Here is a 15,767-nt window from a genome sequence, read left to right as displayed (position 1 = left end):
ATTAGCCATAGAGAATCAGTTGGAAATGGATTAGAGACGATGACTGATTCTGTATGAATCAGCCGAGTCACCCAACTTCCTCAATCATTACAACCCCAAATTCAATCCCGAATAGTTCTACTTGAATTTAAACTCTGAAGAAATGAATGTCAAACTGTAACTGAATCATATTTCAACTGACATGACAGACATAAAGAGTGAATTTTACCAAGTATTTCCACAGAATTAAGACAATCCAAAGCACAGATCTGTATGAGAAAACAAAACTAAGAATTGTGGCAAAGGAATATTAGGATCAGTGGCATACAGAGATTGGAGACTCCTTGGAGATTCCAGTAGATGTTGGAAGTGAACCTATCAAACCATGAAGAAACTTGTTCTATGGATACAGACCAAGTAAATACCAATACAGCATACTTGGACCCCTTAGAAGAAATAGACTTGTCACATCCATGCTGCCAGCCTGCCAAAATCAATTCCAATCATAGTTCTTATTCTTAGGATTTATTACATAAAATATCTGTTTAGGAAATATTCCTAATTAAATTCATATACCATTTTTCTTAAAGTGTTACCTAGGCATCTGTGTGCATCGATTGCCTAGGTGCCTTTTTGGTGTCGCCTTGCATCCAGCCCCCTCCAAGACTTCGGTTCACCTGTACAACAAAGCCATGCATATGTCATGTACGCTCTCTTTCAGTGATGGCGAAAATATAAGCATGTATCAAGTTGTTGCTTTAAAGGTGCACTCAATGTACTAGTTGAGATTGAAGCTTCTCTCAAGTTGACCATCACTCACAAACTTATTATTTTGTATGGAGAATGAAGAATTGGGACTTTGGGCCGAGATTTGTATAATTTGCACATGCAATCAAATTGCAAATGAAATGGACTTACACCAAATTTGCCGTAACTGCACCGCGTACTGTGTAATTGATCTCCTCTCTGCTGGATTTAGAAAATCCAGGGCTGCTGCTTCTTGTAATGCAGATAAGAATTCCCTTTTTGCTTTCAAAGACAGACCAAGGCAATCTGATCCTCTGGTGGTGCTCAAGTCCACAACCTAAAATACAACAAAATAGAATCGCACTCTCATACCAACATGCTAACTCACACCACATTATTTCTAATAGCAAAAATCTAAAGATATAACACATGTAGCACCAACAGGTAAAGATAGAGAGGGAAAAACAGGGGGTCATCACAAATTACTAGTTTAATCTGATGGGGCTTCAAGTTCAGATGCACAAGGTCAGCTTATTGTAATTAAAGAATCAAGCACAAACTTGCAAATATAAGTAATTGAACAATAATCTCCATTTGGAAGAGCCTCAATTCCCAATTCCTCGGAACTGATTAAATCCTTCACACAGCATTCATTGATCTTTTGTAAACTAGCTCAGATAGCAATATAGTAGACATAGCCAAGACATTTGGGGTTTAAAAGAGTCATAAGAGTGCTTCAAAGTTAACTACCTAATAGAAAAGCACCAAGTTACCTGCTGCAACCAAGGGATAATGGAGTCCAGAAATCTTCGATCAAGGAATAGTGATGCCAAAGTACTAAGAATTTCACTGATTGTCTCATGAGACAAACTCTCCAAAATAGGACCAGTTTTATCGAGAAGCTCAATTAGAAGAAGATCATCACCAGAACAGAGAACCTCCACAAAAGCTGAATCTAGGTCCCCTACAAGCAGAAAATCTTTCACACGTTTCCACAAGCCACATTTGCTTTCTACATTGTTTTGGCTGGCATCGACTTTACCAGCAGGAACAGAATGTAAACCTTCATTTTTCCTTGTTTGACAACTTTGGGGTGCATGGCCAAAGCTCTGCTGAACACCCTTAGCAGTCAGTTTTCTAAAAATGTTTGTTGTAGGATCCCTCCACATCTCTACAGGACAAGTTCTACCCTTGCCAAATGCAGCGTCCTCCCAGGCTTCTCTGTTTCTTGTAGACAATTGAGAAGATTGTCTATTTTCAATATCAATTGATGGCCTAGGACTGCAGGTAGAAAGCCTTGGAGAAGATGAGACACTTTGGCTCTTTTTCAGGATCTTGGAGGTTGCCATGTTAGTATGGCTTAACCTATGTAAATCTTGACCTACTTTATCAACAGCATCTTCAAGATGAAGCACTTTTGACTGCAACAAAGACAAGCAACCCAGTGTGCTCCCCATAAACTCCTGAAATGTACAAGGAAAATTTTTAAAATAATATAAAGGGTCCAATTTTAATGCACGGTTGTGCATGTAGAATGCCAGTGCTTCCCTTCATCCAGTAGAGGGGGAAATGGTATTATCACCACCCCTCCCTCCCTCATTTGATGGCTGAAGTGATGGACAACTGCACACAACCTTCCACATAAAATATATTAATTGCAAAATGAAGGGAACAGGATAAAAGGGGGGCACACTAAGGTAGTATTAATAACTTGTGAGATTATAGTAAGTAGAAAAAGCAAATGCAACAGATTCACAAGTAATAAAGAGCTGAAACTGATTAGCAATAGTACCATCAAGAACTCTTTGCCCCCCTTTCTTCTGGTAAAACTTGTCCCAGTTTAACACACAAATGCAACAGATTCATAAGTAGAAAAGGCAAATGCAACAGATTCACAAGTAATAAAGAGCTGAAACTGATTAGCAAGAACTATTTGCCCCCCTTTCCTTCCGGTAAAACTCGTCCCAGTTTAACACCCCATCACCCAAAATACAAAAGTGTAAGAAGTAAAACTATGTATCTTCAAAATCACATTTGATGCCCCCACCCAAAGAAAAGGGAAAAAAGAAAAGAACCTAAATCCTAGGTAATGTTGGAATTTACAATATTCAAAAGTGAAGAGCAAAATACCAGAAGAATATCCTAGGCAAAATAGTTACCTGTAACATATCCATTAGGTTTGACTGTTTGTTTTCAATCTCCAAAAGGTGCTTTTGTATAAAGGCCATCTCATTTGCTCTTTGTGCACAACAGCCTTGAACACTCCTTGAGCTCAGTTCTGTAACTGTTGAATCCAGACTTCTGGATTCTTGCATCCTTTCTGAGTAAGCCATATGTTGCATGTGATTTTCTTCAACTGCAGGCATTTTATTCATCCTCACTGATTTAACCAAACCAGCTTCCTCAAGACCATCATTAGTGACTGTCACACACTTGGTCTCAAGATTGTCATCAACAAGATTCAACACAGAAGAACATTCTGGCTTTTCATCTAGTGATATATAATCATATCCAATATCCCCCATTCCTGTTGCGTTCCTGTTTGTTCTTACAGAAGTCTTAGTCACAGTACTACCTTCAGATTCTTCATAGTGTGCATCAACTAATGAAACACTCCGGGTTTTTGGAACTGCAATGTCAATACTCCAACCATTTCCCTTTGATTGTTTAGGTTTTTCCACATGATTTTCAAACCTTTTTTGGACAGTTAGAGGAATCCTCTTCTTTAATGAGCAGGTGCCACCTTTACTGAGACCAATATTTTTCCACCCACTATCACTTAAACTAGTGAGATCACTGTCAACTCCACAGAAATTATCTGCAGCATAATTAACATGGTTAGATAGGAAAAGAAAAAATCAAATAGAGTAAAACAAATTTGGGGAGGGAGATTGAGGGATGCTTCTTTTACTACTGCTTTCACTTAATACCATTATCTGATGTCCTTTTTAACTTTCTTTTATCTATTTCTCCATGAAATCTATGCAACCAACCCCATTTAGTTGGCATCAGTTTATATTTATTGTCATTTCTTTTCTTGGAGAGTAAGGGATGATAATTAGCCTATGCTTGTACAGCTTGACACAACTAAATTCTCTCTTCAAAAGGCACTTTGACATTAGTTCAAGACAATATCCTTGATAGATCTTCCTATGGTACTATATCCAAGTTCATGCCTTACAAACATAAAGTGTCTGAAAGCAAGCATATACAATAGGGTGTCAATTGCTAAGGTTGGCCCAGCCTCGGTTAGGCCTAATTGGGCTTGACCATTTTGAAGCCCTGCACCATCCCTGACTGTTTATCCGACTGGGCTTACACTGGACAGGCATGGTATGGTTTATTTTGGTCAGTCAGCTGGGCTTGGGCTTTAATTGGGTTCAATGCTTGTTTAACTGTAAACAGGCTGTGGCTGAAAGCATGTGTTAGCATTGACTCTGTTTAGTTGAAGGTCATTAGGCAGTAAACCGAGAATTTCATACAGTGGTTAAAAGGTTGGGCCCAGGCGGGCCTATATTTGGTTAAGCCAGTTGAGTGACCATCAGGCTAAAGCCTTGCACTGGGAACGGCTGATCATAAATGGCGAGGCTTGAGCACGGCCACCGTCTTCTTTTTCTTCATTTCTTTTTTTTTTTCTTTTTTCCCGGACCTGGAACTGGTTTTTGGCAACTACAATCACTCAAATAGAATACAAAAGGTCTGGTCCCTCATAACACTTTGACATCCCAAACTAAAGGTTAAAGGAACTACAAGAATGGTCATAACAATGCAGCCACAAGAACCAAATTTCCAACATTGTGCTATCAAAAATTATGTTAACACCTGATAAATGCAAAACAATTTGATACTCTTTTTTAATATTTAACCATTTATTATGATTTTAGCCAAGCACTTTAAAAGGAAGGTATGACTAAGGGCATTGGAGCTATTCTTGCACAATTGTGCCTCTCAGCTCAGTAACACTGAAGTAAATAACAACCTGTCTAGAACTCATGGAAAGCCACTAATTCAATATTAACACACAGTACATAGAATATGAACCACCATACCTTTTGTACAAGATCCTGCTTCTGAAGGTTCAGGAGAAACAGACCCTGGAAGACTTTTCCAGTATTGAAGGGCCTGAATTACTGAATCTCTCACTGGCTTCACCTGTGGAAAGAATAACAAAAGCAAACAAGGACCTACACGGTTAACAATTCTGAGAAAGAAACATCCTCCAAAAGTAGTGAGTAGTGATGATCCGCTCTGACCTTGTCAAAACGGCAGGACTCAAGCGAAGAAACGATGGAAGCCTTGAAAGGCCCCACCAAGGAACCACCATTTACGGCAATTCCTCCCAATGTTACAGAAGCAGATTTGCGTACTGTCCAGTCACTGCTTTTGAGAGCTTCTTGAATGCTGGTCAATGCATCAGATAAAGCATTATTTGTTGTAGCTCCACCTGCCTGAATGATTAAGAGAAGTGGAAGGTAAAACGTTACTGTTCCACACATAAGAGAATAAACCCAACGACACAACAGCTTCCAAACATAAAAAAAGCACCCGAGAAATAGCCATCATAGTTCAAATAAGAGATGTATAGTTTTATTATCTAATAGATTAGAAAAATTAAGAAAATAAGATAGTTTTAGAATTTAGTTAAGCTATTATCTACTCCCAAGGAGCATAAAATGCATGAGGTTCCCGCCACAGTGGGGTCTAGGGAAGATTATAATGTACAAGGCCTTGACTCTGCATTCACAGTGAAGCTGTTTCCAGACTCAAACCAGTGGAACAACCTTACTGTTGCACCCTTGCACCAAGGCCCACTCTCTAGCTGATTTACTTCTTAACTCCAAATAAATATCATGGTGCCGCTGAAAATTATTAAATTACACAAAGCAATTCAATTTTTTTCTCTTTACCCAACCAATTGAAGCTCAGTTTGGAATAGACAGATGAATAGCATAAGTAACAATCAATGCAGCTAGCAAAAATTCCTCATTAGTGTCTCTTTATGAATAAATATTGCACTAAAGAGAAATACTTATTTTATGAGCAGAAGAAATGCCCAATAAGCCTCCAGAAATTCCATTGGGATAGTGATATATCCTCAGCATTTTCTGAAGAAAACTTCGTTGTTTTGTTGATTCAGAAATTTGAATATGTGCACGTGAAATAGTCAAAAGTCCCACTCTCACCCACAAAAACAGTGAATCAACAGAAAGGTCACCAAAAGAAAAGCAATTGGATACAAAGTCTTTGTAACCATTCCATTAATTAATTGTCAGAATCTTAGTAACTAAATAGATTGACACAGAAGCGTTTCAGAACTGACACCCTCAAGCCCCTGATTCAGTTAAAGGGAGCCACATCAGAAAAGGTTGCAACATTGCATATCCAACTCAAACAGCCCCCAATCGGAATACCTCGAACATCATTTTGTAAGACAACTCATTACATAATCAGTTGATTGATGAAACAGATTTGCTTCAAAATACATTGTGGGTCAAATGGTTCAAAAACATTGTTGGAAGATTGCTTAGATGATAGATAGGAGTCAAATATTTTGCACTGATGGGTTCTAATATCTTAGTTTCCATATTCAAGAACATGACAACGGATTGACAAAGTATTTTTACGTTATAAACGGTGAAAGTATACATGCAAAAATTGCTATAACATCTCTTCAAATTGCACTCATAGTGGAGTTAATTGCGTGACAGCTAATTAAGCCAACTGAAAAACTGTACTATGAGGGATGTTCTTGGCAGTGAAGTTATGAAACCTCTGTATCAGCACATGTCTTTTTTTTTAAATAAAAATAATTAAAGAAAAACTGAATATCAAACATTGGTTCTTCAATTCTAATAAAAGACACCTGCCCATTGACGAAGAGAAAATGGAGCGCAGAACTGTATAAAACATAAAAGCACCTTAAATTCCAGAGAAAAGAATGACCTGAATAATACTTCTGATCAGTTCAATGACTGCAGGTTTTGCAGTAAAGTGGGGATTTTTAAGCAACTTAATAACTCGAGGCAACATACGCAGCAAGAGTGAGACAGGAGGTTCATTTGTATTATCAATGACCTTGGCCAGACACAATGATGAACCAGATTGCACCTGCCTATTTTGTTCACCCAAAGCTTCAAAAAGAGGCTTCACCAGCACAACAAAGGGTCCATCAGTTTCCTTCCCACTGTTGCACATTTTTGAAGCCAGGACACCAACTGTTTCCACACAGGCATCCCTGACAACAGAATCTGGATCCTTCAACCTTCTAATAATACTAGCCACCATCTTCCCAAGCTGCGGTGCAAGAAGCCCCTCATGAAAATGCACTAGGGTACCCATGATCCTAATGCATTCTTTGCGAACAGCACTTTTCTGCTCTGCTTCTGTATCAAGGATGCATGAAAGAAATGCAGCAACGCCTTCAGGTGTTAAGCCTTCAGCAGTTTTTTCCAGCTCCTCAACCCCAATCTGGAAAGTATCACGGTCTGCAAGCTTGTTCATTGCAAGAACCACCTTATGTTTCAGCTCAAAAATTGCTTTTTGAGTGTTAACCCTAGTAGTCCCATTTCCCTTTGAATGTGTTCGCATCTTCACTCTAAAAGTTCTCAAGATGATCGTTCTCCCTCTGCTGATTCAATACTTGAGCAAATCCTGTGCACAACCTAGGAAGGCACTGATTCATCCACATGTTTGAAGAGCAATGAAGGCACCGTTAAGAGCCAATGGATAGGCAAACTCATACCCATTATGGAGCAAAATCTCCAAACCTTCCTTCTTTGGCAAGATAGAAATCCTAGAACAGAAAGAACGGGTTATTGCCTTATTGGTAGGATTTCAGTCCAAAACAGGGGACAAGGAAGGACCCCCTAGATGGCAATGAGGGTGAAGATTGCAAAGTAAACATCAACCACAAGCATGAACAAGTAACTTTTGACATGAATGCAGACAAAAATGGGTGAAAATTTATTAGAAAGTCCAAAATAAGAGTAAAAGCACTTAGATTTTTGGGGTGGGTAATGCCTCGGGATAAAAAGGTGAACAAACAAGATCAAACTCATAAATGCATAATTTAGAGAGAGGGAAAAAACAGTATTAACATTCCATTCTCAAGATTTGAACTAAAACAGAAATCAAAATTTATCTTTGAAAAAAAATCCTCGAGTAAAGAGCTCGAGTATGAGCTTTCAAGAAAATCAAAATAGCCAAAACATTTACGTTACTCTTTAAGAATACCAAACAACAGCAACGTGAGTCACCTGCAATCCATGTAGAACATCCAGAGAGCACAATGGGCAAAAGGAAACTAAGCAAACACCAAACTCCAAATATATTATAACATCATCCAACAAGAACTACAGACCTAGAAAGCCACGGAATAAATTGCATAGCGAAGCAAATCAAACAAATGCAGAGACAAGTCTTAAAACACTTGAGCTTTAAGTAAACAAGGATACGAAGATTTAAACCAACAGTAACACCACTTCAAGACAAATGCAAAAACAGAAACGCTCCTACCAAATGCACCAAATGCTCCACGATCTACTGCTAAAAACATTCACCAGTGAAACCCTAGAAAACCTCAACACATTTTTTACATTGGCCATTTCAAAATGGAAAAGCAGCGTCTGTTGCTAGTTGCAAGAACCAGAACACCAAAAACTTCGATTAACAGACTAGAACTTTTGCTTGAATCCATTTAAAGATAACAAAAAATGGGAAACAACAAAAGAACAATGGCTGCAAATGCGCATTACAACTAATAGTGTCTCATACTTGAGAGAGAGTATTAACTACTTGAAGGAGAGAATCACATTTCAGGGAAAGAACTTAGATGAACTTGGAGAAAATCTTACCTGAAAATGAAGCACAGCTGCACAGGTCGGAGAGAGAGAGAGAGAGAAGAGAGACTTTATCGAGATTTGCAAGAAATAAGTACTTCAATTTATACATATATTATCCATTAATAATATCAACGCATGTCTAAGTTTTTCGCGCTTCTCTTCCGTTTCGAATTGGGAGGGAGAACGCTCTGGTGGGTCCCACCAATCTGGTATTGGGCTTCTCGCCACCGTTGGATGTGTCCGTGTTGGAATTGTCAGGTGCTGACATCCACATGAATTGAGATCTGTGGTTAGCAGTTAATAAAATTCGATTAACTCAGAGTTCAATGAAAGAGCGTACTTTTTTTTTTTTAATGAGATTTCAAAAATAAACATATAAAAAAGGTTGCGTGGGCTAATGTGGGTCCACACCATTTATTATTAAAAAATTTAAAGTAAATTACACTCACACCCAAAATTGAGGTCTTTAAAGTACTGACACCTCATTTTATGTTTAAAAAAGACAAAGACTTCAAATTTTATTTTCATTAGATGTATCTTTTCAATTTGTCATTGAAAACAGTTAAATTACTATTTATTTTCTTTTAATTCCCTATAATAAATAGTGTTTGAGCGATTTTCAGTAACAATTGGACAAATATATCCAATGAAAATCAAATTTTGGGGTCTTTGTATTTTTTAAACAAAAAGTGAGGAGTCAATGCTTTAAGGCCTCCATTTTGGGATACCGGTGCAATTTTACTCAAAATTTTATATTATATACACCCCTTGCATTTATGAATAATTAGTTATTACTCGTCAGAATTTATTTTATTACAAATTTCTCTTTGTCTAATACTACAATGCAAAGCTTACTATGGAAGAAGAGAAGAAATTATACTTCTGGGACGGGTGCGGGTGTCTAAGCTTAAGGCATCGCTCACGAGGAATTGCATCTCTGATGCACAAAGATTGACTTAGGGCCTATTTGGTTACATGAATCCAGAGATTTCAAATCTCTGGATTCATGAATCTGATATTTATTCATGTTTGGTTGTGAAAATCTATGAATTCATGAAATCTAGAGATTCATATTTTTTACACTAAAAACGTGAATCTGTAGATTTATTGGTATAGAGTGAAATCTAGAGATTTCATTGCCACTATAAAAGCGCTTAACATTTGCGCATTCACAAAAATCACGTCGACCAAATATTTTAGAATGAATCAATAGATTTCATTCCACAACTAAATAGTTAATTTTATGAATTATGACCGTAAATTTGAAATCCATAAATTTGAAATCTCCAGACTCATGTAACCAAACAGGCCCTAGAATTTCTGAGAAGAGTGACCAATCCCCTCAAAGGTCCTCTAGTAGAAAAATATTTTCATTTCACGTAACTATAGAAGTATCGTGTCCCGGTTGATATAGATTCACAATGACTTTCTTTCCATAATTAGGTACCTTCCATAAATTCCAAGGATCTTAATGCAATAATATGTTAAGTAAGCTATAACCCTAGCTTTTGGAAGTCAAGCTGTTGATCTAGATTGTTGGATGTTACTCCAGAACATCAAGATTTAAAGGCTTTTTATTTTTTGGCTAATAAGATTTGAAGGCTTAGGCTTTCCTTTTTTTTTTTTGGTAATAAGATTTAAAGCCTTTATCTTTGCTTGTTTCTTTTATATGGGTGCCACTTTTAGATCAACCTAGTCGGACCAAGTGAAATAGTTGCAGTTCAAAACAGAAACATAGAAAAGGAAGAAGAAACCAGCCGTTGTAGCCCAAAAAGGAACGGCTTTTATTCTATTCATCAGTTTCTTCTTCTTCTTTTTCCTTCTAAGTTTGAGAAACAAAGCTAACGTAGAATTTTTGAAAATACAATAAATATTGACTCATCAGCTAGCTCTAGTATTTCTAATAATTAGGGTATAATTGATATAAAATTTGAAGCATAAGAGATAAAAATATAATATATTAAATTTCATGGGTGTAAACATGGTATGAAAATCCAAGGGTATTTGCATAATTTTCTTATTTTATTGTAAGTTAAAATTTCAAAACACCAGGAGAATCTATAGTTGATATGGTCCAACCAAGGAGGTCTACTCTAAACCAGACCAACTAGGTCCAGAAAGAGCACAGAATGACAACTCGTAAATCTCAACAAATTTTAGTTTTTTCCAAAAAATTCTAAGACCAGTTGTCCTTATGAGGGTTTTCTGTAAATGTTCCTATTGTTGGGAAAAAGTATAATGAACATTTTTACCATTGAGAATTTCAAAATTACTATAATCTTCAGAAAAGTTTTCTTTGTGTACTTAAAATGGTCAGGCTTGGGGCATGGTGAAAAGTCCGGATCTGCGACCCCGACGGGGAGCACAAAGTGCTTCCCAAATCTTCCTGACCACAAAATCCAGTGGGGCCCACGTGAAAAACATTTTTTTGACAAAACAAAAAAAAAACTTTTTCATCAATGGGCCCCACTGGTTTTTGTGGTCAAGAAGCCACGGCCACGACGGGAAGATGATCCGGTTTCCATGGTGAATGGATCATGATTGTAACTTGAACTCAAGTTATCAAAACAATCTCTCAATAAAAATTGTTGGGTGAAACCTCCCTCCTGGCTTTGCTTGTGTGGAATGCCAAACAATAATCCGATTGGTAAAGTTGGTAATTGTGAGACTTAATACTTCGTATTTGGAGTAAAGCTCCACCACTCACTCACCTACTCTTCATGGACAATTGTGTGTTATTTTCTTAAGTTAAAGTAGAACAAGTATCCAAGCTTCAAGAAAGTTTGAAGTATTGCTAAGTGAGTGGGCAAGCAATCAACTTCGATAAGTCCCTTCTCACATTTAGCCAAAACACCCCAAGGAGGTTTAAAGCATGGTTGTCAAAAATTCTAAAGATTATGTATGGATTCGAGCCTTCTAAATATTTAGGACTCCCCTTGGAGATCGGAGTTGCGAAGAAAGATTTTTTTTTTTTTTTTTTTTTGGTTCGCCGCGCGCCACGGCGGGGGGTGAGTCTCCCACGAGGATTTTTGCATCCACAAGGATTCAAACCGACCAAGTGCTTACCCTGGACCAACCTTGGTAAAGAAAGATGGTTTTAATGAGCTACTAGCAAAACTAGAGGGAGAATTAAAGAACGGAAAAATAAATTATAAATTATTGTTAGCAGAAGGAAAGGTGACTTCGGTAAAATTGGTTGCCAGCTCTCTTGCTACCTATGCGGCCTCCCACTTCTCCTTGCCAGTGTCACATCATATTTTGGGAAAATGTCATATCAGCATTGTCACATCAGCCTACATTAATAGGGTATGGATTGTAAAATTTTTCTTATATATTATATGGATTGTTATGAATTGGATATGGATATTTTCTCTCTTTTTTTTTTATTTTTTTTATTTGAATACGGTTCTTGTGATTATTTTCAAGGATTAAAGCCATAGTATAGATACGTCTTGTGATTCAAATGAAGAGATTTTTGTAGAGTGTTTGGGTTTGGAGATGCTGATGGGTCAACCACAACAAGTGACCCGTGTCCTTGAACCAATACGAGATAGCAAACTCACGGGACCCGGACGTGTTAGAGAAATCTTAGAAGGACACGTAGATCACGTCTACGAGAGAATCAAGATGAAACGACACGTGTTCTATAACCTAGAGTCTAAAATGTGACATACAGGGTGGTTAGATGATACTAAGTACATTCGTGTAGATGAACAGCTTGGGCTCTTTTTGTGTTTACTTGGCTGTGACTTTAAATATAGAGATGTCGCGGAAAGATTTTTAACATTGGCCATAGACAGTCACAAGAGTATTTAAGATAGTGTTAAATGCTTTCGTGATGTTAAGCAAAGAAAACATAAGGCCTCCTAACCTTGATGCAATTCCAACAAAGATCCTAACAAATCCAAAACATTTTCCTTACTTCAAGGTATGATACACACTTTCATTATTGGAATACAATAGTAAGCATTATATTTTATGCTTGTTATCGACATCTTTTAATGAGTTTGAAAATGTTCATTATATTAGATTGTATTGATGCCATCAATGGCACCATGTGCATGTAGTGGTATCGGCTGAAAAACAAGTACCATATCATGGAAAGAAAAGAATTACCACACAGAATGTCATGTGTGCGTGTTCCTTTGACATTAAATTCACGTTTGTCTATTTTGGCTGGGAAGGTTCTGCAAATGATTGCAGAGTTTTTAGACAAGTGATTACAGACCCGAGCTTAAATTTTCCTTAACCTCCTCCAAGTAAATTTAATACAACTAGTTCATCGATTCTTTTTAACCCTTCATCGGATCTAAACTAATGGGACTAACTTTTATTATCTTAAATTGTCGTAGATAAGTATTATATAGTTTATTATCTAGACTAATTGGATCTAAACCCAACAATGGTTGGATTCATGACACCATTCAAGGGTAGTAGGTATCATTTGCAAGATTTCATTGGGAGAGGTCAAGGGCCAAGGAATGTAGTTGAACTTTTTAACCACAGATACTCTTCGGTAAGGAATGTTATAGAAAGGTGTTTTGGGTCCCTAAAGAGAGGTTTCCAATTTTGGCCAAAATGTGTCACAGGTTTACATTACGTAATCAAGCCAAAATTGTCATTTTTTGTTGTGCTATTCATAACTACATCCGCAACAAGCAAGTTGCTGACAAAAAGTTTCACGACTATGGAGACTCGCATTAAATACCTGAAGAAGTCATATCGGACCCTTATATTCCTCCTAAAAATACCTAAAATAAAGCAAGACAAATGAAGGACCAAAGGAAAACAATTACAAATCAATTGGCAGCAACAACGAGACTATCACTGATCACTTAAAACATTATAATCTCACCTGATTTTATGAGAATAATTATGTATCAACTGATGTGTATTTACCTTCTTTAATCATTTTATTTTAAAAAAATAAAAAAATGCCCATTTTGTATCCTAATTTTGTATCGACCATACAAGATTATGTGCCAATTTTGCCAAAGAAACGTGTTCATTTGTGCCCAATCATACAAGATTTCAATACAGATTATGTGTCCAATTTGCCCAATTCGGCACATAAGCATAAAAGTGCATATGTGCCGAATTGAAAAAATTAGCACAGAATCATTGTCATACAACCCCTTAACGTGTGGGAGGACAATTGAATCCCTACTAAGATCCATTTTAAAGTGGAAGGGGTGCCCCATTGAAACACTTCTCTAATCTCATTAATCAACATGATAGAACATGGAAGCAGGGGCGGAGCCAGGATTGAACATTGGGGGGGCCGAATATACCTGGGCCAATGCGGGACTCACCGTGGGTCCCATCTCATAAAATTTTCTTATATTTTGACGTGTGGGGCCTACATTAAAAATTTAGGTAAATTAAGCTGAAATTCTAAGCAAGATTTGAATTTCCATTACTAGGAATGAAATTTTAGGAAAAAATTTAAGGATTAAAAAAAAAATCAATGATTATGATTAGATCTGATAAAATCAATGGCTGAATTCTAACGAGATTCAAATTGCTATTAGTAGAATCAAATTTTAAGAAAAAGAAAGAACAACTAAATAAAAAAAAAAAATTATACTTTATGAAATGAATACCAAAAAAATCATGAGTGTGAGAGAGAGGAATAATTTGAGAAAGAGAGAGTGAACTCATAATTGTGGAGAAAACTTCGAAAAATTCCAATGTCTGTTAACTATTCCAATATTTTGTGAGACGTGTGAGAAAAAAAAAGAGAAAAAAAAAGAGAAAAAAAAGAGAGAAAAAATAGGAATAAAAGAGGAGATTCATGAGAGAATAAATAAGTATAAAATATGAGAGATAATATAGGGAGAAATTCATGGATAGTGAGTTAGTTTTTAAATTGAATTTAACATTTATTCTTTAAAACTAGGGGTTTAATGATAACCATTTGATTATGATTAAGAATGACATTTGTATCCATCATATATATCTTAAATTTTTATTTTTAATTTTTGAAGGGGGCCAAATAGTGGTATTTCACAAAGTGAGAAAAATTAAGAAAATATGTAAGCATTTTTAAATTTTCAAAAATCCGGAGGGGCCATGCCCCCCGGTTCAGCCACTGCATGGAGGAGAGATGTGCTAGAGAGATGGTTCTCCCCGGTGGATGGGCAAGAAACTACAAAGAGTCGATTGCCATGTTTCCTTCTTCTGACAAGCAGGTGTGGGGTGCAGCCAAGAAGAATCGAGTATTTAGTACAAAATCGGCTTATCACATGCTGATCGATCATTGGAAAACTGAGAATCCAACCTTCAACCTATAGGGGTCATTAGTGGGAGCAAATTCCAAGGAGAGTATGGAAGAGGGTGTGGCATTGCAACACTTCAGGAAAAGATCAGAAATTTGTGGAGAGTGTGCTGAAAAGCTGGGGGAAGTAGAAAAGTATTAAAGAAGAGGAGTGTGCCGGCTGAAGGGAGTTGTACACTTGCAGGTATATTACAAAACTGGGAGAATTTTCAGTTTGACAATAAGGACAGTGGAAGGGAGATTCTATGCAATATTTACCTTATCTGCTGGTTCCTAACAATTCAACCTTCAGGCTCTTAAAGGGAGATCCAGTTAAGATGGTAAATATGGTTGAAGATGCAGTTCAAGAATTCCTTTCAGTAACTAAGGAAGGTGTTTCAACAAATGGGCAGGTGAGATCCTAACAGAATCCTATGAAGATTGAAGATAGGGAGGATGCAGTTTTTTTAACTATGATGTTGCATTGCCTTTGGAAGAGCAGCGAGGGGGATGGGGGTTTGTAGGAAGGAAGCTCTCGGGTGAATTAGTGACTGCAAGTGCTTCAGCAACAGTAAGGATTGATAGTCTGAGAGTCTAGGGGGAGAAGGTGTTGCTGTACTTGAATCTCGAAGGTGTTGCTGTACTTGAATGTCTTAAGGGCCTGTTTAGTTACTTGAATCTAGAGATTTAGGGACTGTTTGGTTACATGAGTCTGGAGATTTCAAATATCTAGCGATTTCAAATCTATGGAGTTATAATTTATAAAATTAGATGTTTGGTTGTGGAATGAAATCTATGGATTCATCCTAAATAACTATTTGATCGACGTGATTTTTGTGAATGTGCAAATGTATAGTTTTTTTGAAATCTCTGGATTTCACCCCTTACCCATAAATCTACAGATTCACGTTTTTAGTGTAAAAAGGTGAATCTCTAGATTTCAT

General features: G+C 37.0%; 1 protein-coding gene across 4 annotated transcripts; it reads right to left on the bottom strand.

Moving 5' to 3' along the window:
• Positions 1-8,665, bottom strand: LOC149015636 (ARM repeat superfamily protein). Of its 4 annotated transcripts, none has more exons than XM_089156053.1 (9): positions 8,580-8,665; positions 6,670-7,519; positions 4,980-5,174; positions 4,776-4,878; positions 2,886-3,544; positions 1,500-2,189; positions 898-1,063; positions 556-656; positions 2-463 (listed from the first exon to the last, which is right to left on the bottom strand). In XM_089156053.1, the coding sequence occupies exons 2-8, from the start codon at positions 7,312-7,314 to the stop codon at positions 601-603; spliced, it is 2,514 nt and encodes an 837-aa protein (XP_089012179.1). In that variant the 5' UTR covers positions 7,315-7,519; positions 8,580-8,665; the 3' UTR covers positions 2-463; positions 556-600. The 4 variants fall into 4 exon arrangements, with proteins under 4 accessions (XP_089012178.1, XP_089012181.1, XP_089012179.1 ...); XM_089156054.1 differs by having other exon boundaries at positions 576-656; XM_089156052.1 differs by having other exon boundaries at positions 1-656.
• Between the last annotated feature and the right edge of the window lie 7,102 nt (positions 8,666-15,767).

The sequence above is a fragment of the Hakea prostrata genome, chromosome 5, assembly GCF_041222555.1.
Source record: "Hakea prostrata isolate BN-2017 chromosome 5, UWA_Hpros_2, whole genome shotgun sequence".
In the NCBI taxonomy this organism is placed as follows: Eukaryota; Viridiplantae; Streptophyta; class Magnoliopsida; order Proteales; family Proteaceae; genus Hakea; species Hakea prostrata.
This window is presented reverse-complemented; position numbering and strand designations above follow the sequence as displayed.